The sequence below is a fragment of the Chlorocebus sabaeus genome, chromosome 17, assembly GCF_047675955.1.
Source record: "Chlorocebus sabaeus isolate Y175 chromosome 17, mChlSab1.0.hap1, whole genome shotgun sequence".
NCBI lineage: Eukaryota > Metazoa > Chordata > Mammalia > Primates > Cercopithecidae > Chlorocebus > Chlorocebus sabaeus.
Window position 1 is genome coordinate 26427376 of NC_132920.1, and position 26660 is coordinate 26454035.

Sequence of the window (26660 nt, forward strand, 5' to 3'; positions counted from 1 at the left end):
CATTGTGGGTGGTTGTGGAGTTGACACCCCTGTTGACTCCTTCCCAACTGATTGTCAGAGCCCTACACCCAGCACTCCTTGGATTAGCTCTGCAGAGTGTCTGGGTTGAGAGAATAACCTCACCGTACCCACGTGACACATGATTTGAAAAGAGACTAGAGGCCACACTTGATAAATCATGGGGAACAGAGGTGTGCCCACCCAACAAATGTGATAAGTGGTCATGCAGCCAGAGCCAGCCTTCCTACAGTCAAGGTTTCCAGGCAGAGGAAATACTCTGAAGATTCTCTGTGATATAGGAAATTTGGATGAAGGGCGCTAGAAGAACTATAGGGATTTTGTGTGTGTGTCATTTTTTTTTTTTTTTTTTTTTTTTTTTTTTTAGATAGAGTCATGCTCTGTTGCCAGGCTGGAGTGCAGTGGTGCGATCTCCGCTCGCTGCTACCTCCGCCCCCCGGGTTCAAGCACTTCTCCTGCTTTCAGCCTCCTGAGTAATTGGGACTACAGGTGCACGCCACCATGGCCGGCTAATTTTTGTACTTTTAGTAGGGATGAGGGTTCACTATTTTTGCCAGGATGGTCTCCATCTCTTGACTTTGTGATCCACCTGCCTTGGCCTCCCAAAGTGCTGGGATTACAGGTGTGAGCCACTGGGTGCCCGGCTTACAGGGATATTTTTAATCCCATTATGGACTCTTTCTTCAGGAAAGGGGTCTGTCCACCCCTGCTCATTGGTAGATGTTAAACCAATATTCCTTTCAACTGCTGCCTGCTAGGGAAAACTGCTGCTTATTATCATCACGATTATTGCTCACCACAGTATGCCCTCTATTTAGCATGTGCTTTTCAAGTTCTAGTTGTTCAGTTAATTTGTTAATAATGCTTACTCTTCAACTTGGCTTTTTCTAGACTGTGGTGTCTACTCAGGACAGTAGAGTAGTCCACACACCCGCTGTACTCCCCAGAGTTTCAGTTTAATTCACTGCAGCGTTTTCATAAAACCTTTATTGTATGTGTTTTCTACAGCTGCTATGATGAATTACCACAAATTCAGAGACTTAAAGCAACACAAATTTTTGGTTCACAGTTCTATAGGTCAGAAGTTCAACAGGGATCTCACCAGGCTAAGATCAATGTGTCTGCATGCTGGATTCTTTTCTGGAGGCTGTAGAGAACAATATGTTTTCTTGTTTATTCAGATTGTTGGCAGAATTCAATTCCTTGCAATTACAAGATGGAGGTCCCAGTTGCTTACTGGTTTACAGCTGAAGACTGTTCCCATCTCTAGAGGCTGCTATTTTTCAGCTCGCAGCTCCCTTCTTCAATCTTCAAAGCAGCAACTGTGCATTGAGGACCTGTCAATCTTTGAAGTTTGTCTGGTTCTTTTTCCATTGCATCTCTCTGATTCTTCTGCCTTCTACTTTTGAGAACTCCTGTGATTCGATTAAGTCCACCCAGATAATTTAGAATAATCACTAAATGTAAAGGTCAATAACATTAGTTCTATAAGGTCCATTTTGCCATGTTATATATCATTGTCACATGTTTCACAATAAATATCACTAGGTGTGTATGGAGGGAGGAGAACTATTGAAGCTACCACTTATTTGGGAAATCATCCCAGGAAACACAAGTGCAGAAAGAGAGAATCAGAGAAGGAGATAAGCCAATTGTGTGAGAAATGGCTTAAAGAGTTCATTAGGTTTTCAGTCACCATATGGACAACTCAGCTTATCGCACCAAGGACACTAAGAAATTATGTGAAATTGTGGAATATATGTCAGAATCTTCCTAAGGGCTGGGGACCCTGGCACATTTATCAACATCTCACATCCTCCTTTGCTTAAACTGGTTGAAAGCTGCCCCTGGGAATGTTAGTTCTGCTGTACTTCAAGGTTGGGTTGTGTATCTGCAAGAAAAAGCAAATACGACTGGTGTTAGAGAAAGCAGAGGAGGAGAGACACAAATAACTGAGGTAAGATGTTGTAACCCTTGAAGGAAGCTGTGTTCATCCACTACTGGCAAATTGTAATAGGTCAAGAGAATATGGGATGGGGCATCAACAGCATCTGTTCTAAGGGCTCCGCCTCTGAGAATATAGTGAATGCCTTTCAAGGTCCCTCTGCCCTCCTTGCACCACATTCATTTAGCATTAGTGACCTCCTGTCTTCCAATACATGTCCGTATAGCATGGCCCTGCAGCCTCACCACATGGACTGGGTCTGGGATGGACACCCGACCCAGGCTAGGCCAGGGAACCTTCAAGTGACATGTGACTAGCTGCACCTGTAGCAGGAGTGCATGGGAGTTGTGGGAAGAACTCTTCCACTCACATTATGGTCCAAAAGAGGAAAAGAAGGTGAACTGTGGAAACAGTAGACCAAAGCACATGTGCAGAGAGGAAGCTTCAAGATGGAAGGACTTTGGGCAATTTTCTCATCTTTTTTTCCCTTAGGGTCCCAGTATCATTCTAGTATGTTCTGGGAAATTTGTTCTCTTGAGATAAGGTATATGTATTGGCTAATATTGTTTTAATCTGGAAAATTAGCAACTTACACAATCATGGTACTATCCTCATTGATTTAGTAATGCAGGAATCTGGAATTTGAAAGGGGCAAAGTAGGAATGGTTTTTCTCTTCACCAAAAAGTCTGGGCCTCCCCTGGAAGGACTCCATAGCTAGAGGTGACTCAAAGGAAGAGACTTGCCCAAATTGCCATCAAAAATTGAAATTCATTTGCAAATCAAGAAGGGATCAGTGTTCAGTCTGGGTCCTGGTTCTACCACGACTGCCATGTACACCAGATCCACAGAGAACCTTGCTGAAGCGACACTTCCTCTGTGCTTATCCCTCCCATGACAGGGAATGATTATGTTAGGTTGTCACTATCTAATGTGACCCACTTTAGTACAACCTGGTGTATTAGTCTGTTTTCACGCTGCTATGAATGACTGCCTGAGACTGAGTAATTTATAAGGAAAAGAGATTTAATTGACTCACAGTTCTTCCTGGCTAGGGAGGCCTTAGGAAACTTACAATAATGGTGAAAGGGGAAGCAAACATGTCCTTCTTCACATGATGGCAGGAAGGGTGAGTGCTGAGCAAAAGAGGGAAAAGCCCCTTATAGTATCATCAGATATTGTGAGAACTCACTATCAAAAGAAGAGCAAGGAGGTAACCACCCCCAAGATTCCCACCCCATGACACCTCTCACTGGGTCCCTCCCATGACATGTGGGAATTATGGGAACTACAATTCAAGATGAGATTTGGGTGGGGATACAGCCAAACCATATCATTCCGCCTCAGTCTCTCCCATGTCTTATATCCTCACATTTCAAGACACAATCATGCCTTTCCAAGAGTCCCCCAAAATCTTAATTCATTCTAGCATTAACCCAAAGTCTAAGTCCAAAGTCTCATCTGAGGCAAGGTAAGTCCCTTTCCCATATGAACCTGAAAATTCAAAAGCAAGTTAGTTACTTCCTAGATACAATGGGGGTACAGGCATTGGGTAAATACACCCATTCCAAATGGGAGAAACTGGCCAAAACAAAAGGGCTACAGGCTCTATACAAGTTCAAAATCCAATAGGACAGTCATTAAACTTTAAAGGACCAAGATAATCTCTTTTGACTCCATGTCTCACATCCAGGTCACACCAATGCAAGATAGGCTCCCATAGCCTTGGGCAACTCCACCCCTGTGGCTTTGCAGGATATAGTCCCTTCCTGGCTGCTTTCACAGGCTGGCATTGAGTGCTGCTTTTCCAGGTGCAAAGTACAAGCTGTCAGTGGATCCCCATCCTGGAGTCTGGAGGATGATGGCCCTCTTCTCATACCTCCACTAGGCAGTGCCCCCGTGAGGCCTCTGTGTAGGGGCTCCACCCCCACATTTCTGTTCCAAACTGCCCTCACAGAGGTTCTCCATGAGGGTTCTGCCCCTGCAGCAAAATTCTGCCAAGACAGTCAGGAGTTTCCAAACAATCTCTGTAATCTAAGCAGAGGTGCTCAAACCTCAATTCTTCACTTCTGTGCACCTATAGCCCCAACACTATGTGAAAGTCACCAAGGCTTGTGGCTTGCATCCTCAGAAGCAATCATCTGAGCTGTATGTTGGCCTCTCTTAGCCACAGCCAGAGCTGAATCCGCTGGAAGGCAGGGCACAAAATCCCTAGACTGCATACAGCCTAGGGGGGCCCTGGGCCCAGCCTAGGAAACCATTTTTTTCTCCCAGGCCTCTGGATCTGTGATGGAAGGGTCTAGCAGGAAAACCTCTGACATTCTCTGGGGGCATTTTCCCCATAGTCTTGGTGATTAATATTTGGTTCCTTATTATGCAAATTTCTGCAGCCAGCTTGCCTTTCTCCTCAGAAAATGGATTTTTCTTTGTTATCTAATCATCGGGCCGCAAATTTTTCAAACTTTTACGCTCTGCTTCCTCCACCACCGTGAAGCCATTGTTAGTGTATTACTTGCAAAGTTTTGAACTGAAGTGAAAGGGAATGGGAGGCTTCCAGGCTAAGCATTTAGATATTTGAGAGGATATTAACAATATTTGCCACTTAAAAATTCCTTCCGTCAGATACTCTAAATCATCACTCTGAAGTTCAAAGTTTCACAGGTCTCTAGGGCAGGGACAAAATGTCGCCAGTCTTCTTGCATAGCAAGGGTGACCTTTACTCCAGTTCCCAGCAAGTTCTCATCTCTATCTGAGACTACCTCAGCCTAGACTTCATTGTCCATATCACTATCAGCATGTTGGTTAAAGCCATTCAACAAGTCTCCAGGAAGGTCCAAACTTTCTCACATTTTCCTATCTTCCTCTGAGCCCTCCAAACTGTTCCAACCTCTGCCTGTTGCCTAGTTCCACAGTTGCTTCCACATTTTCGGGTATCCTTATAGCAGCACCCCACTCTACTGGTACCAATATACCGTATTAGTCCATTCTCATGCTATTATGAAGGACTGGGTAATTTGTAAAGGAAAGAGGTGTAAATGACACACAGTACCATGGCTGGCAAGGCCTCAGGAAACTTATAATCATGGCAGAAGTGGAAGCATCACGTCCTTCTTTGCGTGATGGCAGGAAGAAGTAGTGCTGAGCAAAAGGTGGAAAAGTCCCTTATAAAACCATCAGATGTCTTAAGATCTCACTATTATGAGAATAGCATAGAGATAACTGCCCCCATGATTCAATTACCTCCCACCAGGTCCCTCCTACAACACGTGGGGATTATCGGAACTACAATTCAAGATGAGATTTGGCTGGTGACACAGCCAAACCATATCAGCTGGTCTCTTGCTAAGCTACCTGATGAGCAATCAACCCTCTTCTTACCTAGAACACACATGTTTCCCTTTGGCTCAGATCAACTTTGGCAGAGGGTGAAACCTGGCTCTGCTGGATACTTTTGGCACAAGCTGTGTCAGAAGACTTGGACATTATTTCTTCAGATAAAAAATCTGAAGCCAGATCTTATCCTGACCGGCCAAGTTCTTGTATCCTTACAGCCACCTCTTCTGTTTGTTCCAAAGAACTGCCCAGGCTTGGCTGGAATGATCCAATACTTACTATGATTTTATCCTCATTAGCCACTCAACCTAGAATCCAATTTTAATTATACTCCAGAAGCACCAAGTGATAGGTGAGGCTGCTGTTTCAGACAGAGACAGTTTAAGGGTTAGTCCAAAAGAAAAAGCACTTCTCAGGGCTTGCTTTAGCTTATTCTCATCAAAGAGCTTTCTCTACAGAAGAATCCTACTGGGTCCTCCTTCTTGGTCCTTGAACTTCTAACCTAGAGTGGCTTAATCCTGCTGCCATCTCTCTCTCACACTCTGGTGCCGAATGATTCCAGGAACTGGGCCATACTATGGTGGGAATGACTTTACCTTGAGCATGTCACTCATGCATTGAATATCAGCTGAGTGCAGAGCTAAGGCTGAGCCCTATAAGGAGAGAAGAATCACATCCTGCAGAAATCTGTCCAGAGAAGCAGGTACTGTAGCCACAGCAAAGACACAGTGGATACCTGAATAACAATAATATAAGACAGGACATGGGAACAGCAAAAGATTTGGGTGTCACAAGAGGCTGAGAACACTTTAAGCAGAAACATTCAGAGTCGTTCTTGGAGGAAGTAGGCACGAAGGCTGGGAAGAATTTTAAGGGGCAGAGATGAAGCAAACAATTCAAGTGAAAGGCATGGCATGGGAAAGGGAGCGCTGGCCACAGGGAGTGCAACGTTGTGATGCAAGGCCACTGTGTAGCCATTATTGGCATATTAACTGCAAAGTTTGAATTGAATCAGGAGGGAATTGGAGGCCTCCAGACTAAGCATTCTCTGGGAGAAGCACAAGCCTACAACTTTCACCTACAAACTATTGATTCCAACTTAGTCCCTTGCTTTCTGGTATCTATGAGACAGCAGAGCCTATTGCAGTACCCAAGAAAATTAGGCCTTATCACCAAGAAGAAAGGGGGACTGCATGATGCAGAGGCGACCAGTCATCTCAACCAGATACTGCACAGCCTAAATTCAAACTGTTACAATATAATCAAATTTCACAAACCCCAGTCACATCTTAATCTTAGGAGTTTTGATCACTGACTTGCAAATCCCAAAAGTGTGTTTTGAGGTCCTAGGCCACAGGAAGAACCAGTTTGTCCCACAGACCTCTTACAGAGATGGTATTCGCAGTCTAGATTATCTAGAGTCCAGCTTCAGATAATATGTACTCCACTGGCAGCACGAGAAATAAATACACAGGAAAATACAATATAGCACAAACCAGGAGCTGAGGGTGAATGAAGATGCTCAGAAACACCCACACTAAAAATTTGCTGAAAAAGGTAAAACATGACAAGCAGCACCGCCTCTGGAAACCAGAAAAATTATATTATTTGATAACAGATCCTAAGCCTGGATGCTGGAGGTGCTTAAAAATGTGCACTGTGTCTGGCTTTCTTTCCATGTATACATTTATTTGACTCTGTAGTAAAATCTCCTCCTCCTTTATGTCCCATATTCATGCAAGCAAATGTTAACAAACTGCCACAGTAGTATTTTAATTAGTGCACATCTTTCTGTCTTCACCACATTATAATCTTTTCTCATTTTGTTCTGCTGATATTTATATTATGATAAAAGACTTAAGTAAATACATAGAAATACTTATATACATGTACATGCAAGAATGATTCAAATAGACAAACACAGAAACAGAAATACTAAGGGAGGTAGGGCTGGAATTTTTCTTCAACGTGTACAATTCAGCATACTTTCAGTTTTCATTTCAACCTTCCTCAGTGGTTTCTGCCCAGCAACTGATGAGAAACACCACCTCTGAGCCAATCAAAAAACTAATTCTTCCAAAGAGAGATTGTTATTATTTCTCAAGATGACCAGACAGCTTCTGCTTTCTTTTTCCTTTCTTCCAGATGGAGATTCAACCATAATAGAAAGAATGGAGAACTATTAACCGCCTTTCTTCAGTGAGCTGTGATTTTCAGAGGGGAATACTAAGAAGTAAGTGGGGGATATTGATTACAGCCTGCGCTACAATGCCTGCTGAATCATTGAGAGTGGTGAGTGGGCATGCAGGAAGAGTACTCACCCTGAGAAAGGGTGAGGTGCCTGCGTGTGTGTGTGTGCGTGCACGCGCACATGGGCAACCACACACACATGTGGGCACATGGGGAAGAGGCAAGTAGTGCAAAGAATAAAGACCTGCAGATGTTGGGATTTGGTGGAAGAAAACGGAGACAACATAAATGAAGAAATATTCCAACTGCACGTTCTTAAGAACGTATTATGGTCAGAAAAAAGGCAAAAAATCTTTAAAATCTGTTTTGGCCAACTCAAGCCATCTATTCTAAGAGATTCTAGAAAGAGATGTGCCTTATAGATTCATATGTAAATGTGTTCATTACAGATATGTTTATAATATAGAAAAATCTGAGCCAGCATACACATACAACAGGCGGGGGATAGACAAACAATACATGGTTCAATCATAAAAGAGATTCCCATGCAGCCTTTAGGAATCATGTTTTTAATGAACGGCAATTATTTATCATTTTAACATCATTAGATCCATACATTAAACCCTGTTTTGTATGATTTAGGTACAGTATCTGTTTTTTCTACCATTAAACATTTCCTCATAACCCAATATATGTGTTTCAATGGACACAATCTATTTCATTGTATGAATATATAATTATTTTTTAAAACTTCCTTAATTTTGGCTATTTCAATTATTTACATTTGGCTACTGTAGATTTTATTATATTTAACAGCCTCAGACATAAACTTTTGTCTTAATTTCTGACTTTTTTTCTCCTTCAACAATAATTCCTATAAGTGGAACTTTTGGGTAAAGCATAAAACTTCTTTTTTTTTAATAGCGTTTCCTTGGTAGAGCATGTAACTTTTTAAAGAAGCTTGCTGTATATATGACCAAAATGCTTCAAGAAGTATTTATGTTTCTACTACCAAAGTATATGATTACAACTACAGATTTTTAATTTTATTGATTAATTTGTAGAAATGGGGGTCTCATTATGTTACCCAGGCTGGTCTTAAACTCCTGGGCTCAAGGAATCCTCCCACCTTGACCATCCAAATTGCAAAGATTACGGGCATGAGCCACTACTTAAACTTTTATTCCTTTATGCTTTTCTTCATTTGCAATATTGACTATAATCAGGAAGAAAAATATAAACATCCTTTAAAAAGAATGAAAACATATGTCTCACTTTAAGCAGAGCAGAGAAATTGTTAACTTTGAAACCAATGATAATAAAAATGATACCCCTTCTGTAGCAACATAAAGAGCAGTTTTGAGGAACAGAAGATGTGAAATGCAATGTTTAGTCTGGGTGGGTGCAAGATGCAGGTAGGGGTGGAGGATGGCCGGCTGCACAGACCTCTGTTCCAGTGCTTCCTCTTCATCCCTCCCCACGTCTGTCTGCAGACCTTGTTTTCAGAGGCCATTCTCAGACTCAGGTGGCCACAGCAGCGGGTGTTATGGCTGCAGACCTCATGCTCCTTTGCTTTGGAAGAAGCTGTTGAGAAGCTAGTATTTACTGAGTAGCTAATATGTTCCAGTCAGTATTATCACTCATAATAATTACTGTTAAGTAGCACATGAAAAATTTTAAATTTAAAGCATTTCAATATTTTAAAAGTAAAGGGAGCAAAAGGCCAAAGTGATCTTTCGCTCACTTAACCTCCGATCTTCAGTTTAGCATGCATCTTTTTAGACTTTTGCAGGCATTTACATCTATAAATATGCAGAAATGTATAGCTTAGCTTTTGTTTTTCAATCGAATCATTAGTATAGTTCTGCAATGTGCTTTTTGACCGCTTAGTGTATCACCATTACCTAGGTTCATGACAATAAATCAACTCTTTTTACCTACTGCATTGAATTCCCTCTGAGGGATGAGCTGTCATTCCTCTAAGCAGTCTCCTGTTGAGTGGATGGTTCAATTAGTTACCACTTTTATACTTTAAAAATAGTTCTGCAACGTCATTCTCACAGACGCTTCTCACTGCACCCATGCAAGTATTTTGCTGGACTAGACATCAGAAAGTGGAATTGCTCAACCAATTGGGCACTTTCTAAATTTCATACTTCATGGTATTGTATGAATAAAGAAAGTTCCAGTGGTTTTGTCCCATGAACAAGATCACGCACCTTGTGAATCTTAGAGCCTTTACCTATTGCTTACCTTCTTTATGTCCTTAACACTAATATAGTAGGCCTCACCCATTGTGGGTGCTCAGTAAATATTTGTTGAATGACTTTATGAAGGGAAGAAAGAAATGATGAGTAAGTCCTGGTCTTAATTTGCAGCTCTCTGATCACTAGCCTTGGATTAAATGTGGTGGGTTCAACCCCTGACTGACTCCAGAGCCCCCACCAGGCAGTCTGCCTGAATCCCACCAGGAGTCTACTGGGCCAAGACTTGACCATGGTGATGGCCAAGAGTTGGGGCTTTGAGGAGTCCACAGTGGTGGACACCCACAATAGTGGATCCCAGTGGAACCAGGGAGCCCAGTAAAGAGGGTCCTGCATGAAACAGAGCAGGATGGCAGAGGGTTGGAAATGGTAGGGGAAGTTTGGGGAAGTGATAGGATTCTGAATATTTTCAAGCAGTACAGTCAAGGATTTCTCGATTGAATAACATGTGCATTATACATAGACATGGTTTTACAGGTAATTTTCCATGTTGAGACTCAAAGGTAAAGACACTGAGGACAGACCTTTTTGGCAGAGGTAAGATCTTCTTTGGTCACCATACTTGAGTTGCCCCTGGGGAAGTGGACGTTTCCATGTGGAATCCCAAAGCTTTTTCTGGGCCATTGTGTCTGTCCCTTACCTTCTGGTATCTCCTGATATGCAGCACAGATGAAAATGGCAAGTTCCCTGGCCTTTCTTCTGCTCAACTTTCGTGTTTGCCTCCTCTTGGTCCAGCTGCTTACTCCTTGCTCAGGTAGGGAATGATGCAACGCTTGTTTCTGAAGCAGACAATTACCTATGAATGTCCTCATAGAACTTTTTACTCCTTCCCGTACCTGGAAGTCCATTCCAACCTGAAGGATCACCTGTCACAAAGAGACAAAGGGTGCTTCTGTTAGGATTGGTTTCCCCTCAAGGTTCTCTGCACCTCGCCTTCCCTGTCTGAGAAGTACCCTTCCTCTCATGACCCCAACTCCAACACCCACTGACAGAACCTCCCTCTGTGCCGACAGCTCAGTTTGCTGTGCTTGGACCCCATGGGCCCATCCTGGCCATGGTAGGTGAAGACGTTGATCTGCCCTGTCACCTGTTCCCGACCATGAGTGCAGAGACTATGGAGCTGAGGTGGGTGAGTTCCAGCCTAAGGCAGGTGGTGAACGTGTATTCAGATGGAAAGGAAGTGGAAGACAGGCAGAGTGCACCGTATCGTGGGAGAACTTCGATTCTACGGGATGGCATCACTGCAGGGAAGGCTGCTCTCCGAATACACAACATCACAGCCTCTGACAGTGGAAAGTACTTGTGTTATTTCCAAGATGGTGACTTCTATGAAAAAGCCCTGGTGGAGCTGAAGGTTGCAGGTGAGCCTCCAGGTTTTGTTCTGAGAACATTTCTCTGTAGGATCTAGAGCAGAGGCAGAGTCCCTCTTCCAAAGGCACTGCAGACACTCCTGGCTGATCACTAGCAATTGACTGCACTGCCTTCCAACTTAGCTTTCCTGAGGCCCTTAAGAAAGACACACTCCTTCTTTAGAAAGAATTCCTGCTATACCATACATGCTCAAGTAAACAACTCCCTCCTGCTGGAGACCAGAGATATAAGGGAAATGAAGGACGAAGGATAGGAAGCATTAGAAATCACCTCTTCAGTGACTGGTACACAGTCATTTTGGTTTAGTTGTGTAACAGACGGCTTCTGTTGTGTCTCCAAGTGCACACTACCATGGGCCCTGGGAGGTGGAATAGTGACTGTATCTGCTGCCAGTGTTTTCCAATCAGTGACTCCCAGAAACATTTTTGTAGTAGAATGAGGCATGTTTCTTACTTGTTGCAGTGAGGAAGAACACACGTCATGGGGAGCTTTGGCAGTATCTCAGTAAGGAAGTTTTAGAGCAGACTTATTATACAATGTGGGCTTGTGTTAGGGGATTTGGGGGATGGTTTATAGACTTAGCACTCTGCTCTGGATGAGATACTGTCGGGAAGGTGTCGGGAGATGAATTCTACGAGTGGGAGCCTTAATCAAGCTTATCCAGGAGGAAGGAGACGAGGGTGAAACTAAAGCTGTAACTGATGAAGAGGCAGCAATTCCTCATTGCCGATGGGGGATGTTCGGTCATTGTTGTGGTTTGGACAATGTTCATGTTTTTCTCTGCACTCACACATGATGTGGGGTGGTCTTGTATTTCCCATGATCTGTCACAGTGATAAAGCACTATTTTTTGTGTTCTGTGAAATTGTTCATGTTCAACAGGAGGATACCAAGACCTGGTGTCAGGTTCCAGATGCCGAGGACAGCTTTTTTCTTTCTCAGTGCAATCCCTTGCCTCATGGCTTCTGGTTGGGTTTGGTTTAAGGGGAGCTATAGAAGACAATGGTAGGAAGAAGAGAAAAGGGAGAGGTCTGGGTGCTTATTCCCTGGCTTCCTGACTGCAAGATACCCTCAGGCTGGCTGCATTGCCTTGCTGAAGGTCACAGGTCAACTCAAGAAAGTCCTCAATGCATCAATCTCTTCTTTTATGTCTATGGAACACATCCCTCTTCTCCTCCCTCTGGTAATTGGGGTGAGTGGGAATAACCCCACCTTACTGACCCTGGGATACTGCACTAGCCCATTTAATTTTCTTCTCATCATGATCACACTTGTGTAAATAACTCCTGAATGAAATCTTTCTAGAATTATCAAATGTGAGTCTGCCATTGATTACTATTGAGACTCTCCCTGATACAGGAGTTCTCAAGAATTTATATCAATTTAACCTTCCACAGCATTGGGTTCTGATCTTCACATTGAAGTGAAGGGTTATGAGGATGGAGGGATCCATCTGGAGTGTAGGTCCACTGGCTGGTACCCACAACCCCAAATACAGTGGAGCAACACCAAGGGACAGCACATCCCGGCTGTGAAAGCACCTGTGGTTGCAGATGGAGTGGGCCTGTATGCAGTAGCAGCATCCGTGATCATGAGAGGCAGCTCTGGGGAGGGTGTATCCTGCATCATCAGAAATTCCCTCCTTGGCCTGGAAAAGACAGCCAGCATTTCCATCACAGGTCAGTACCCTGCTTGGCCTCAGCTTTACTGAGCTGAGCTGTGGCAGTTGATGAAAGGGAATGTGTGAGTCTCTACTGTGTGAGTCTCTGCGGTCAACCTGCGTCTCCTCACTGCATGTAAGGCTCAAAGCAGGGACCTGGAGACTACTCCTTCCTCCAGGGGAGCTTCCCCACTCCACAGAGCTGTTCATGCCACAAACATTTACTGATCACTTCCTGTCAGACAGAAACAGAAAGTGTGACAGGCAGTGGGAATTGGGGAGAAACGTTAAGATAAGCTCCTTATGTAAAGTCAAATGACAAAATGGGAAAACATATATATATTTACACACTCATAGTGAAAGAGCTAATCTTTTTGAAACAGAGGATTTTGAAAACTGAGTAAAAAATGTTAACAAAGCTCCAGAATTGTTAATTCACAGGAAAGGAAATAACCCACAAAAGGGTGCTCTTTCTCACTTATTAGGGAAACATATAGGAAATCATTTTTCACTTATGATATTGGCAAAAATCAAAACCACACTGCCTTGCTTGATAACACATGACTATAGCAGGAATGTAGGAAGGCAGTGATTCTCAGTCATTTGGTCGTGTCACTTGTATTTTTGGTGTGCATTAGCACAAGCTCTATTGGGGGATCTATCCAAACTATATATTTATTGATCCAAAATTCCAGTTCTGGGATACGCTTGCATTTGTATGAGATGATCCATGTAAAAGGTTTCTGGGGTTTTTTTGTTTGTTTGTTGATTGTTTGTTTGTTTGTTTGTTTTTGGAGAGGGAGTCTCACTCTTCTGCCCAGGCTGGAGTGCAATGGTGCAATCTCAGCTTACTGCAACCTCCTCCTCTTCAATTCAAGAGATCCTCCTGTCTCAGCCTCCCCAGTAGCTGGGATTACAAGCACGCACCACCACAACTGGCCAATTTTTATATTTTTGCTAGAGATGTGGTTTCACCATGTTGGCCAAGCTGGTTTCAAACTCCCGACCCCAATTGATCTGCCTGTCTCAGCCTCCCAAGGTGCTGGGATTACAAGTGCGAGTCACCAGCCTAGCCTGTAAGAAGTTTCTTGATTATGATTGTATAACGTTAGAAGCTATACAGACGCTAACTGATGGTGAAGTTCCATACAAGGGAATACTGCCCAGTTGTGAAAGAAAAGAGATAATTCTCTCTATACTAATGTGGAAAGATCTCCAAGACACACTTTACACAGAAGAGTGAGATGCAGAGTGATGTGTATAGAATGTTATTTTTAGTTTAAACAAGAGGAAAAATAGGAACATATTTTAATGGACTTTTCTAGTTCTTGATAGTGTTATTCAATTTACATTTTTAAAATTAACAAGCAATTTGGTAACCCTCACTGTACATCAGGCACTTTATTTACTTATTTAGAGACAGAGTCTCACTCTGCCACCCAGGCTGGAATGCTGTGGACAATCTTGACTCACCGCAAGTTCCGCTTCCCGGGCTGAAGCAATTCTACAGCCTCAGCCTCCCTAGTAGTTGGGATTACAGAGACATCAGAGACATGCCACTACATCCAGCTAATTTTTGTAATTTTAGTAAACATGGGTTTTCACCATGTTGGCCAAGCTGGTCTCGAACTCTTGACCTCAAGTGGTCTGCCGGCCTTGGCCTCACAAAGTGCTGGGATTACAGACATGAGCCACTGGGCCAAGCCCGTCAGGCCCTTTATAAGTATTAATTTAATTATTCTAACCTCAGGAGATGGGTATTATCATTACCCTCATTTTATAGAATAGGCCACTACAAACAGAGAAATTATATAAGTAGTCCAAAATCACACTGCTAGTCACATGGGGGAGACAGCATTTAAACCCATGCCCTCTGACTCCACAGTTTATGTCCCTAAGCATAATATTAAGTGAACCAAGGAGAAGTTAATAGATGGAGGGAGGGAGTACTAGGTAGACGGGAGAGTTGCATGACTCTACGTGTACGTCATTTTTGAACCATGTAAATGTGTTACTGGTTGAAAAAATATTTAGAAAAAAATGAGTATGACTCTGCCCAAGTTAATTTGCATATGAGAGCCAGACATCTCAAGATAGTAACAGTAGTAGCTTGTAGTGAGGGTTCACCAAAGTGTTCTCTACAGTCCTCTGAGACTTGAGGGAGAGGGCACTTATTTAACCTAATGAGATTGATTCCATGCCCCCAACCTGGGCTGAGCAGCTAAAGCTTGGGGCGCTAAGGTTGGGGAGGCTGAGTGCACCAGCGCCCATGACTCACAGCTCTCCCCTTCACAGACCCCTTCTTCAGGAACGCCCAGCCCTGGATCGCAGCCCTGGCAGGGACCCTGCCTATCTCACTGCTGCTTCTCGCAGGAGCCAGTTACTTCTTGTGGAGACAACAGAAGGAAAAAATTGCTCTGTCCAGGGAGACAGAAAGAGAGCGAGAGATGAAAGAAACGGGATATGCTGCAACAAAGCAGGAAATAAGCCTAAGAGGTATCCAAAGCGAGCAGAGAATCTAAGCCTCAGGCTTGCAGGCCCAGCCTGAAGATCTCACCCCCATACCCGTCCTGGCACTGCATCATGTTTAAGGTTTATTTTCCCGAAATCCCCCTCACCCATAACTGTTCTTTTTTTTTTCTCTCTCTCCCTTTTTTTGCTTATTTTCCAGAGAAGCTCCAGGAGGAACTCAGTAAGTTCCCATTCCCCCAGAGACCCAGGCATGTCTTCTTATCCCCACTTTGAGGGCCTTGATAACTGTTCCTTCCCTGTTCATTCCATTGCAGAGTGGAGAAAAATCCAGTACATGGCTCGTGAGTGACTCTGACATTTTCTCTGAATTTGAATCTATGACTCTCTTCTACTTGGAAATTTTCTAGCCCATAAGTCTTTGCCCAGGATTGAAAACTGGTTAGATCCCCTTACTCAGGAAAAGAAAATAAGTGTGGCTCTTTGGAGAAACCACCCAGAAGGAGTCTCTCCTCTCTCTCTAAGAAAAGAAAAAGAGATCTTCAATCTCATTGCACTAGGGGCCACAGACATTTATGTCCTAAAAAGCACTGAGGAAATCCAGGGGTGCACTTCAAAAGGGAGAGGAAGAGAAGGATGAGGTGAATTTTCTATGGCAGGAACCTTACGTATTGTTTTCCATAATCTAGAGGATGTTGAAAGGAAAACAAGAAGGGAAGATTTAAGAGATAAGAAAATCAGAAAAGAGAGCGGAAGTAAAGTGTGTCTAATAAAGAGGAGTAGCTACAGTGGCTCAGTTCACACAGATTTATCATAACTGCATCAAAAACTAGTCCCTGAAATTGTGCATTAAATTTCCCAAATTCTTTTTAGAGCAAGGTAGGAAATGAGACAGATTGACAAGGATGGATCTTGTACTCCTAGACATTCACATATAGACATGGTGACACCTATGCCCATGCACAGGAGTATAGACAAATTCAAAATAGATTAGGTGGGTTCCATTGGGAAGGAACTCTCACAGTGACTACATTGCCACTAGCATTCAACCAGTGTTCCCAGACTGGATATTAAGAAGAAGAGGTGAAGACAGAATTCAGCATGCAGAGTGAGACCATAGGGAAGGGTGGAATGGCCAAAAAGAAAGACTAGATGGACGCGAAAGGAAGGGGAAGGGACCAACAGAGCAAAGGCAGTGTTCATGTGACATCTCTGTCTTTCTTTCATTGTAGGGGGAGAGAAGTCTTTGGCCTATCATGGTGAGTGAGCCTGATGCTCTCTGGGTTTGCTGGGTCATGCACCATGAACATTTCAACCTTTTCTCTGCTGTGACTCATTGATGTTCTCAGTTGGATTAATCAGTTCTAACCCATAGACTCAATCTTGCATGGTAGGGGGTTGACTTCTGCTTTTCTGGAGCCTCTGAGAGACTCCTGACCCTGCACATGCCCAGGCAAAGCATAGCCGTGCAGCCTGCACCCCTCATGACATTGTTTAGAAGGTGCCACCTCTGATCCATCAGACCTGTACAGGAGGGAGGCTGAACCCTGGAAGAGACGCTGAAGAAAAGGAGAGAAAACGTGTAGTGAGAGGAGAATGGAGTGGAGAAAAAACAAAACTACTGACATTTTTCTTATGTGTCTCCTTCCTTTCAGAATGGAAAATGGCCCTCTTCAAGCCTGGTGAGTAAATTACTGTATGTTCCCTGCACCAACAACCTGAGGGACCGCATGCCTTTTTCCTCCTCCAACTCTTGTGATTTGAGGAAGAAAACTTCCCTTGACTAAGAGAGTTTGGGATAGACAACATTAAATCCCAATCTGAAAAGTGGGCCCATCTCCAAGACTCTTCCTGCTGAGAGCCCAGGGAACCAGAGAGAATTGCTCTCTTGGGCTTCCTCAGACCTTCCTGGGAAGGAAGACACATAAAGGGTGGAGCTGAGGGGAAGGAGACACACACTGAGTGATACTGCAGGGAGAGTGAGGGTGGAAATGCCAAGGAGAGGAGGCGATGCCTGCCCAAAGAACTTTGCCCTTCCTAGGCTTCTCATGCCACCTACCGCCTGTGTCACCTCAAAGGATTTAATGCTTCTGAGCGTTGGCCTCCACATTTTTAAACGAAAATTGCAATCTGTGTTTTGTTGGGGTTGAGGTGAAGACTGAAGGAATAATAAATATCCATAGGTTAAAAACCTAGTTAGAAAGAGATGACGAGTTCACACTGCTTGGTTGAAGAAGGTTTGCAGAAAGGAGGGTTAAGGGAAAACAACAAGGAAAAGTGCAGTGCCCCCATGGTTCCCAACAGTGGGGAGCTGTCTCCACTCCTAGGGAGGGGAGTCAGTTACTGGAACCCAGAGAAAAGTAGCACAAAGAGAGGGCTTCCTAAGAAGAGTTGTCAGGCCTTGTTAGAGCAGCACCAGCTGCTGCTGGCAGGGAGGAAGCAGGAAAATAAACCGTGTGTCTCTCCTTTCTTTCTTCTTCCAATCTTCTATCAGGGCCTCCCATTGGCCAAACCCAATAGCAAACCAGAGGACAAGGGAGCCCAGTGGCACTGTCCTTAGAGTACAGATTCCTGGGGCCCAGAAGAGGGTGGAGAAAGCTGAAGGTTGGAGAGTGAATCTGGGGCCCCCACAGAGCCCAGCACAGAGACTGCCTTGCTGCTATTAGAACATCAGGAACTTCCTTCATGCCCTGCTGTGGGCTGAATAAATGATTCCCCTATACTAGAGATTCATATTTTTATACTCATTTTTCAGGTGAGGAAATGCTTCAGATGAGGCTCCAACTTATTAAACAGATTGGATGTACGGAAAAATAGACTGCAGAAAAGGGGAACTCATTTAGTTCATGAGTGGTAGAGTGAAGATTGAAAAGTAACCTCTGATTATAAAGCATTAGGGGGCAGAGTCAGTGTAGAGAGGGAAACAAGAAAAATGTAGCAAGAGGATCCTTGTTGCTTCCTGGGGCAGCATCGGGGTATTGGATTAGGCAGATATTGACCTTACTTTCATTTCCCCTCTGGACACAAGACCCCTTGAGCTTTCTCCCACGACACTGATGAGACATTCAAATTCAGGGCAGGCTAGGGACGCCAGGTTCTGTAAGGACCTCCGCAGCATGGTCCAGGCCTTGCATGCTGAGGCTCTGAAATCCAGGAAAAATGGCTGACCCCATGGAAACCTCCTCAAACTCTCTGCAGCGGATGTCTTTCTGGATCCAGACACGGCAAATGCCATCCTCCTTGTATCTGAGGACCAGAGGAGTGTGCAGCGTGCCGAAGAACCGCGGGATCTGCCAGACAACCCTGAGAGATTTGAATGGCGTTACTGTGTGCTTGGCCGTGAAAACTTCACATCAGGGAGACATTTCTGGGAAGTGGAAGTGGGGGACAGAAAAGAGTGGCATATTGGGGTGTGTAGTAAAAACGTGGAGAGGAAAAAAGGTTGGGTCAAAATGACACCAGAGAATGGATACTGGACCACGGGACTGACTGATGGGAATAAGTATCGGGCTCTCACTGATCCCAGAACAAACCTGAAACTTCCTGAGCCCCCTAGGAAAGTGGGGATCTTCCTGGATTATGAGACTGGAGAGATCTCATTCTACAATGCCACGGATGGATCTCATATCTACACCTTTCCGCACACGTCTTTCTCTGAGCCTCTGTATCCTGTATTCAGAATTTTGACCTTGGAGCCCACTGCCCTGACCATTTGCCCAACACCAAAACAAGTAGAGAGTTCCCCCAATCCTGACCTAGTGCCTGATCATTCCCTGGAGACACCAGTGGCCCCGGATTTAGCTAATGAAAGTGGGGAGCGTCAGGCTGAAGCAACATCTCTGCTTCTGCCTGCCCACCCTGGAGTTGACGGCCTCCCCCTCCACAACAACCAATCAGAACCATAAAGCTACAGGCACACACTGAAGCACTTTACTGATATTCATTCAATTATTCCATATGACAGTTGTTTGAGTTTGGTACCACCTATTGTCCCTTTATACAAATAAGGAAACTGGGGTACAGAAAGGTGAATTAACTTTACAAAGTAGACATGGCTAGTGAACAACAGAGCTGGGATTTAAACAGCAATAGCTAATATTAACAGATAATTTAAACTGTTCTGAGTGCTGTGTTGTACACTTTGGTGGATGTCACTCCTTTGAACGTCACAACACCCCATCGGGGGGTCTCATTTTGCAAGTACGAAAGCTGAGGCAGGGCAACGTTAAGTAACTTACATAACTCCTACAGTAATTTTGTGTAGTTAGGAGATGTTCAGCCTCAGTCCCTGGCTAATTGCCCATTCTTTTCCAGCCTGATTTTTTTCACTGGGAAGAGCCTACTGTAGCCCTGAGGTTTCCTTCCCAGAACAGCTCCAGGGTAGAGATCATTGTAAGTGGTTGTGGAGTTGACATCCCTATTGACTCCTTCCCAGCTGATTATCAGAGCCTTAGACACAACACTCCTTAGATTAGCTCTGCAGAGTGTCTTGGTTGAGAGAATAACCTCATAGTACCCACATGACATGTGACTTGGAAACAGACTAGAGGCCACACTTGATAAATCATGTGAAAGAGATGTGTGCCCACCCAATAAATGTGATAAGTGATCACGCAGCCAGAGCCAGCCTTCCTACAGTCAAGGTTTCCAGGCAGAACAAATACCCTAAAGATTCTCTGTGATATAGGAAATTTGGATCAAGGAAGCTAGAAGAATTGCAGGGATGTTTTTAATCCCACTATGGACTCAGTCTTCTGGAAATAGGTCTGTCCACCCCTGATCATTGGTGGATGTTAAACCCATATTCCTTTCAACTGATGCCTGCTAGGGAAAACTACTCCTCATTGTCATCACTATTAATGCTCACCACTGTATCCCCTCTACTTGGCAAGTGGTTGTCAAGTTCTAGCTGTTTAATAAAGTGTTAATAATGCTTACTCCTCAACTTGGCTTTTTCTAGACTGTGGTGTCTACTCAGCACAGTAAAGTAAAGTAGTCTACACACTCACTGTACTCACCAGAGTCTCAGTTTACCTCACTGCAGCATTTTCACAAAACCCTTATTGGATGTATTCTCTTTGTTCTACTCCCAGGCTGGAGTACAGTGGCATAATCTCAGCTCACTGCAACCTCTGCCTCCCAGGTTCAAGTGATTCTCCTGCCTCAGTCTCCCAAGTAGCTGGGACTACAGGTGCGTGCAACCACGCCCAGCTAATTTTTTGTATTTTTAGTACAGACAGGATTTCTCCATGTTGTCCAGGGTGGTCTCGATCTCCTGACCTCGTGATCCACTCACCTCGGCCTCCCAAAGTGCTGAGATTACAGGCATGAGCCACCGCGCCTGGCCTCAGAAATTCATAAACTTAAAGCAACACAAACGTATTGTCTCACTGTTCTGTAGGTGAGAAGTCAGTCCCACAGGGATCTCACTAGGCTAGAATCAAGGTGTCTGCAGGCTGGATTCCTTTCTGGAGTCTCTAAGGAAGAATCTGTTTCCTTGCTTATGCAGACTGTTGTCCGAATCAGATCCTTTCATTTATAGGACTGAGGTCCCCGTTGTTTCCTGGTTTTTAACCACTTCTAGAGGCTGCCACACTCTGGCTCCTAGCTCCCTTCCTCCATCTTCAAAGCAGCAACAGTGCATTGAGGCTCATCTCCTAGGTCTTTTTCTCCATTGTATCTCTCGGATTCTTTTTACTTCCTCCTTTTTTTTTTACTTCCTTTCTTTTTTTTTTTTTTTTTTTTTCCTTCTTTGACAAGGATTTGCTCTGTCATCCAGGCTGAAGTGCAGTGGCGTGATCTCGGCTCACCACATATTTTGTCCCCTGGGCTCAAGCAATTCACTCACCTTAGCTTCCCAAGTAGCTGGGACCACAGGCCCACATCACTATGCCTGGGTGTTTTCTCGTAGAGACAGGGTCTTGCCATGTTGCCCAGGCTGGTCTCAAACTCCTGAGCTCAAGCAATCTACCCACCTTGGTCTCCCAAAGTGCTGGGATTATAGGCATGAGCCACTGTGCTCAGTCTGCCTTTTACTTTTAAAGACTCCTATGATTAAACTGAGATCACCCAGACAATTTAGAATAATCTTTCTATTTTAAGGTCCATAACCTTAATTCTGTGTAAAATTCATTTTACCATGTTATACATTCTTTTCATAACTTTCATAGTGGATATAGCTCAAAGCGGGGGGTGGGGGAGCACTATTCAGCTCGCCACACTGATTTGGGAAGAGATCCCAGGAAACACAAGTGCAGAAACAAATTGAGAAAGGAGAGAAAGCCACTTACATGAGAAATGGGATATAGGGTTCACTCATGAGTCAGTTGCCATGTGGATAACTTGGCTCAATCCCTTTTAGGACTCTGTAAGAAACCATATGAAATGTGTGATATAGCTCAGAATCTTCCTAAGGACTACAGGGCCTGAGCCTTTATCTCCAATTCCTATCCTCCTTTGCTTGAATTGGTTGAAGGTTGGCCTGGGAGTGTTAATTCTAATGCACTTTAAGATTGGGCTATGTAACTGCAGAAAAGCAACTATCACGGGTGGGTTAAAGCTCACAGGCAAAGAAGGGAAATACTCACTGGAGGTGGGGAGGTTGTCATCCTTGCAGAAAACTGTGCCTCAGCTGTTGGCAAACTGTGATAGGCCAAGAGAATATGGGATGGGGCATCAACAGCACCTGTTCTAAGGGCTCTGCCTCTGAGAATATAGTGAACGCCTTTCAAAGTCTCTCTGCCCTCCCTGTACCACATTTAGCATTAGTGACCTCATCTCTTCCAATACATGTCCATATCACGTGGTCCTGCAGCCTCACCACATGGACTGGGTCTGGGATGGACACCTGACTCAGGCTAGGCCAGAGGACCAAGTGACATGTGACCAGTTACACCTGTAGCAGATGTGCATGGGAGCTGTGGGAAGAACTCTTCCATTCATGGTGTGGACTAAAAAATGGTAGATTGCAGAGAGAACGCCAAAGTCGATGAGCAGAGAGAAGGCTATGAGATGGGAACAGTTTAGGCAAATTTCTCATATTTGGTTCTTTTAGAAGCCCAGTATCACTTCCTCTCTTTGAAAAAACTTGTTCTTTTGAGGCAAGGTAAATGTACTCATTAATATTGCTATAGTCCTGATATTCAGAAGCTTACGCAACTATTATAATATGTTCAGTGATTCTGTGGGTCAGGAATCTAGAATTTGAACAGGGCAGAGTAGGAAAGGATTTTCTGTGTGCCAAGATGTCTAGGCCTCCTCTGGGAGTACTCCATAGCTGGAGATGACACACCCATATTACCTTCAAAGATGGTAGTTTATTGCAAAGCAAAAGGGAATCAGTGCTCACCCTGTGTCCTGGTTCTTCCAGGGTTGGCAGGTCCATAAAGAACCTTGCTGAAGTGACCCTTCCTGTCTCTATCCCTCCCACTACAGAGCATTATTGGGTTAGGTTGTTACTATCTAACCGGGCACACCCCAGTAGAACTTGATTTCTTTCTAAGCTACCCCATCTTCAACTGATCCTCTTTCTTCTCAGAATACACGTTTCCCTCTGGCTCAGATCAACCTTGGCAGAGGCTGAGGCCTGGCTTAGCTGGATACTTCTGGCAAAAGGGCTGCTTCAAAGCCCTGGGCCTTATTTCTTCAGGTAAAAAAATATAAAGTCAGATCTCATCCTGGCTGACCATGCTCTTAGACCCTTGCATCCTTCTCTTCTGCCTCTTCTCAACAGCTGCCTAGTCCTGTTTGGAATGTTCTAATACTGATGTATTTACCCACATGAGCCACTCAACTCAGAATCTTATTTGAATGATAATCCAGAAACATGAGGTGATGTGTGAGACTACTGTATGAGAAAGAGAAAGTTTAAGGGTCAGTTCAATGGAAAAAAACAGTTCTCCGAGCTTTCTTTAGCTTATTCTCATCAAAGAGCTTTCTCTTAGGAGAAAGCTCCTTCCCAGTCCTAGAAATCCTGACCTAGAGTGGCTTAATCCTACTAGCACCTCTCTCTCGCACTCTGGTACCAAATGACTCCAGGAACTGGGCCATAATGTGGTGGGAATGACCTTACACTGAGCATGTCACACATGCATTGAACAACAGCTGAAAGCAGAGCTTAGAGCTTAGAGCTGGGCCCTGTAAGGTCAGAGGAATCACATCCTGCAGAAGTCTGTCCTGAGAAGCAGGTACTTCCATCACAGCAAAGACATAGTGCATACCTGAGTAACAATAATACAAGACAGGACATGGGAACAGCAAAAGATTTAGGTGTCAGAAGAGGCTGAGAACACTTCAGGCAGGAACATTCAGAGTTGTTTTTGGAGGAAGTAGTCACGAAGCCTGGGCAGGATTTCAAGGGGCAGAGATGGAGCAAACAATTCAAGTGAAAGGCATGGCGTGGGAAAGGGAGTGCTGACCACAGGGAGTGCAATGTTGTGATGCAAGGCCACTGTGGAGCCATTGCTAGCGTATTAACTGCACAGTTTTGAATTCAATCATGAAGGGAATTGGAGGCCTACAGACTAAGCATTTAGACACTTGAGGGGAATACTGACAACTGGGCCTCGGGAAGATTATTCTGGAAGATATCTTTACAATTACAAATTGGAGCCTCTGGGAGAGGGATGATGTTGACGGGAGGATGGTATGTGTGCTGGTGTGTGTGTTTGTGTGTGGCTCTTGGACCCAACCTGACCACCTACTATCTAGAAGATGAAGGACAACTAGAAAGTTTTGCTCAATTCCATCTTCTGCCGCCACCAGAATGCCACCTCCCTGAAGGAAAGGGTTTTTGATCCTCACTCAGGATTCTCAGCACCTCTTATCCAATAGCTTTGGAACGAATGACAAGGCCTTCATAACAGCCACTGCAACTGCTGTCTCCTTTCCTTTGCTACCCCTCCCCCTCCAGCCATGCCTGCTTTCCCCAAGCCCTCCCGTGCTCCAGGCCCAACCTGCAAAGCCAGCGACTTGAATAAGAGTCCTCTGGCTTTGGAAAGAGGGTAGCTTATGTTTTCCTCCTCATGTTTCCTCCCCAGCAAAATTGCCCTCTGCATAGATAGAGCCTCTCCTCGCGGACACCAGCAAAGCCACCGACCTCGGTGACAAACCCAAGGGAATCTCCCCAAGGAATCTTAGAGAGAGAGAGAGAGAGAGAGAGAGAGTCTTGCTTTCGAACAAAGAAAAAGGAAATAAAAAGGCCCGATAATCTCGAAAGGTTATTTGCTGCTTGAAATTTTTGATTCCGTGTATTCTACCTAGTAACTGCTGAGAAATAAGGCTCAACACCATTGGCTGGTTCACTCACACCCGGCCAATCCTGGACTCTAAACTCTTTAAGGAAATCTTGAGGCTGGGGAAGCCCCGTGGTCCAGATCTCGGTTCCTGGATCTCCAGACATGGCGACCTAGGGGAAGGGGAATTACAATTTTTTCTCCTCTTTTGGGACGGTTTGTGTCTAGTAGTGCCTGTGCCCCTGGGCAGCTTGGAGAGAAGAAGGGCGACTGGAAAATCGTCATTTGAGAACCAGAGGAGAAAAGAAAACGCAACGTTAATTCTCGAAGGTAGGAAAGGGAAGGAAGGCGCTACGGCTCCGGGGTGGGCACAGTAGGTGTGAGAAGCGGAATCTGCTGTGGACACGAGACGGGGTTCTGGGAGAGGGGAAGGCCACCGGTGGGGGATCGCGGCCTCGCCTGGCTTTACCTCAGGCTGCCCGGCCTGAGTCTCGGGGAGGGGAAGTGAAGGGAGGAGGGTGTGATAGAATCCAGCGACAACTGAAGAAACCGGGCTCTGGCCAGAGAAGTGAGCCGAAGAGGGCGGAAAAGGGCCCATTTATCTTTGTATTGATGGCTTACTTCATGGAATGTTTAAGGAATCCCTCTCTCGGGAGATACCTGAGCCTTCGGATGCAGGGGACTCCATGAAGTTGGGGCACTGATGAGACCTACTTGAGTAACGGGAGAGGTTGGGCCCGACCAGCACTGAGGTGCCAAGACTCCTAGGCTGATTCTCCTCTGTAACCCTAGGCCTCCCGTCCCTGCCTGCCCTGGGTGCTCATGGAACCAGCTGCTGCCCTGCACTTCTCCCTGCCAGCCTCCCTCATCCTCCTCCTCCTTCTCCGACTGTGTGCACTGGTCTCAGGTAGCGATGTGTCCCACTTGCTGCTGTCACCTATCAGAAAGCAACATCAACCCGTGGTCTGCAAAGGGAAAGAAAGAAAGGATTGTGGAGTTGCTGACTTATCCTTTCATTCTGGTCATGTTCACTGAATTTATACCAGCACTGTCCAAAAGAAACACAGCGAGGCACAAAGGCCAAGTGCATGTACAGTTGCAAATTTTCAAAAAAGAATTAAATTTTACTTTTTATTTTAAAAAGTAAAAAGAAACATGAAATAAATCTGTATACTATGTTGTGTTTCGCCCCAAATAATCAAATATGAATATTTAAATACTTAGTTAATACACCATATTACCAATAAGATAGTCAATATTTTGAAATTTTAAATCTTCACAATCCTGTGTATAGTTTATACTTAGAGCTCATTTCAGTTGGAACTAGCTAGTGGGTAGGTGCTCTATTGCACGGCTCAAGTTTACACTACACTCAGGCACAGCGCTAGGTTGGGGAATGGAGGAAAAACCCCTCAAGGGCACAGGGTGGACAGAGGGTGCTCAGGGCGGGCTCCCCAGGGTTTCCTTCATGAAGCAGAAGCACATTTTATAGTTACTGCTCCCAGGGGTGCTGTTGACTACCCACAGCTACTGGTCCCCAGATTTCTCAGCCCAAAGAGACCCTATGGCCATGGAAAAAATATGTTTGTCCCTGGAATATCTGCTTCCTTTCTTGCCTTAGAGATGTGATGGCTGGTGTCTTTGTCTGACTCTACCCCTTTGTTGAACAGCCCAGTTTATTGTGGTAGGGCCAACTGATCCCATCCTGGCCACGGTCGGAGAAAACACTACGTTACGCTGCCATCTGTCACCCGAGAAAAATGCTGAGGACATGGAGGTGCGGTGGTTCCGGTCTCAGTTCTTCCCCGCAGTGTTTGTGTATAAGGGTGGGAGAGAGAGAACAGAGGAGCAGATGGAGGAGTACCGAGGAAGAACCACCTTTGTGAGCAAAGACATCAGCAGGGGCAGCGTGGCCCTGGTCATACACAACATCACAGCCCAAGAGAACGGCACCTACCGCTGTTACTTCCAAGAAGGCAGGTCCTACGATGAGGCCATCCTTCACCTCGTGGTGGCAGGTGCGTTGCTTCATTTTGCTTTGTTGCTTTGGCACAGTGTGACTCTGGGGAAAGTATGTCTTCTAACCTCAGGCCCATTGCAGACCAGCAAATTTTTGTCTGGAATCCCCTTTCCACAGGGAGATACCACAGGGACACTCTTCATGTGGAAACAGAATTCC

The 26660-nt window shown here is 44.8% G+C and overlaps 2 protein-coding genes across 15 annotated transcripts in view; both read left to right on the forward strand.

Moving 5' to 3' along the window:
* The window catches only part of LOC103221986 (butyrophilin subfamily 3 member A1), a 118453-nt gene that overhangs the window by 82106 nt on the left and 9687 nt on the right, over positions 1–26660 (forward strand). Inside the window, exons 1-3 of one of the 6 annotated variants that reach the window (XM_073005736.1) lie at positions 24591–24811; positions 25274–25388; positions 26152–26499. The exons of 2 other annotated variants lie outside the window; for them this stretch is intronic. In XM_073005736.1, the coding sequence (XP_072861837.1) occupies positions 25304–25388; positions 26152–26499 (433 nt within the window). In that variant the 5' untranslated portion in view covers positions 24591–24811; positions 25274–25303. Of the gene's footprint in view, positions 1–24590; positions 24812–25273; positions 25389–26151; positions 26500–26660 lie in introns of those variants that run through there. 3 more of the 6 variants (XM_073005740.1, XM_073005741.1, XM_073005732.1) reach the window with 3 other exon arrangements.
* Positions 7358–20185, forward strand: LOC103222332 (butyrophilin subfamily 3 member A3). 9 transcript variants are annotated; one of them, XM_073005719.1, is made up of 11 exons: positions 7358–7527; positions 10226–10285; positions 10413–10502; positions 10762–11109; positions 12517–12798; positions 15075–15275; positions 15451–15471; positions 15566–15592; positions 16481–16507; positions 16904–16930; positions 18447–20185. In XM_073005719.1, the coding sequence occupies exons 3-11, from the start codon at positions 10418–10420 to the stop codon at positions 19151–19153; spliced, it is 1725 nt and encodes a 574-aa protein (XP_072861820.1). In that variant the 5' UTR covers positions 7358–7527; positions 10226–10285; positions 10413–10417; the 3' UTR covers positions 19154–20185. The 9 variants fall into 9 exon arrangements, with proteins under 9 accessions (XP_072861820.1, XP_072861827.1, XP_072861825.1 ...); XM_073005726.1 differs by having other exon boundaries at positions 7368–7527; positions 18004–20185; XM_073005724.1 differs by having other exon boundaries at positions 7368–7527; positions 18468–20185.

Bases quoted from the DNA above. Each gene is read 5' to 3' on its own strand.
- LOC103222332 (XM_073005719.1), top strand. From the start codon at position 10,418: ATGAAAATGGCAAGTTCCCTGGCCTTTCTTCTGCTCAACTTTCGTGTT. The intron at 15,472-15,565 runs GTAAGTTCCCAT...ATTCCATTGCAG, and splicing joins GAAGCTCCAGGAGGAACTCA to AGTGGAGAAAAATCCAGTAC. The intron at 16,508-16,903 runs GTGAGTGAGCCT...CCTTCCTTTCAG, and splicing joins GAAGTCTTTGGCCTATCATG to AATGGAAAATGGCCCTCTTC.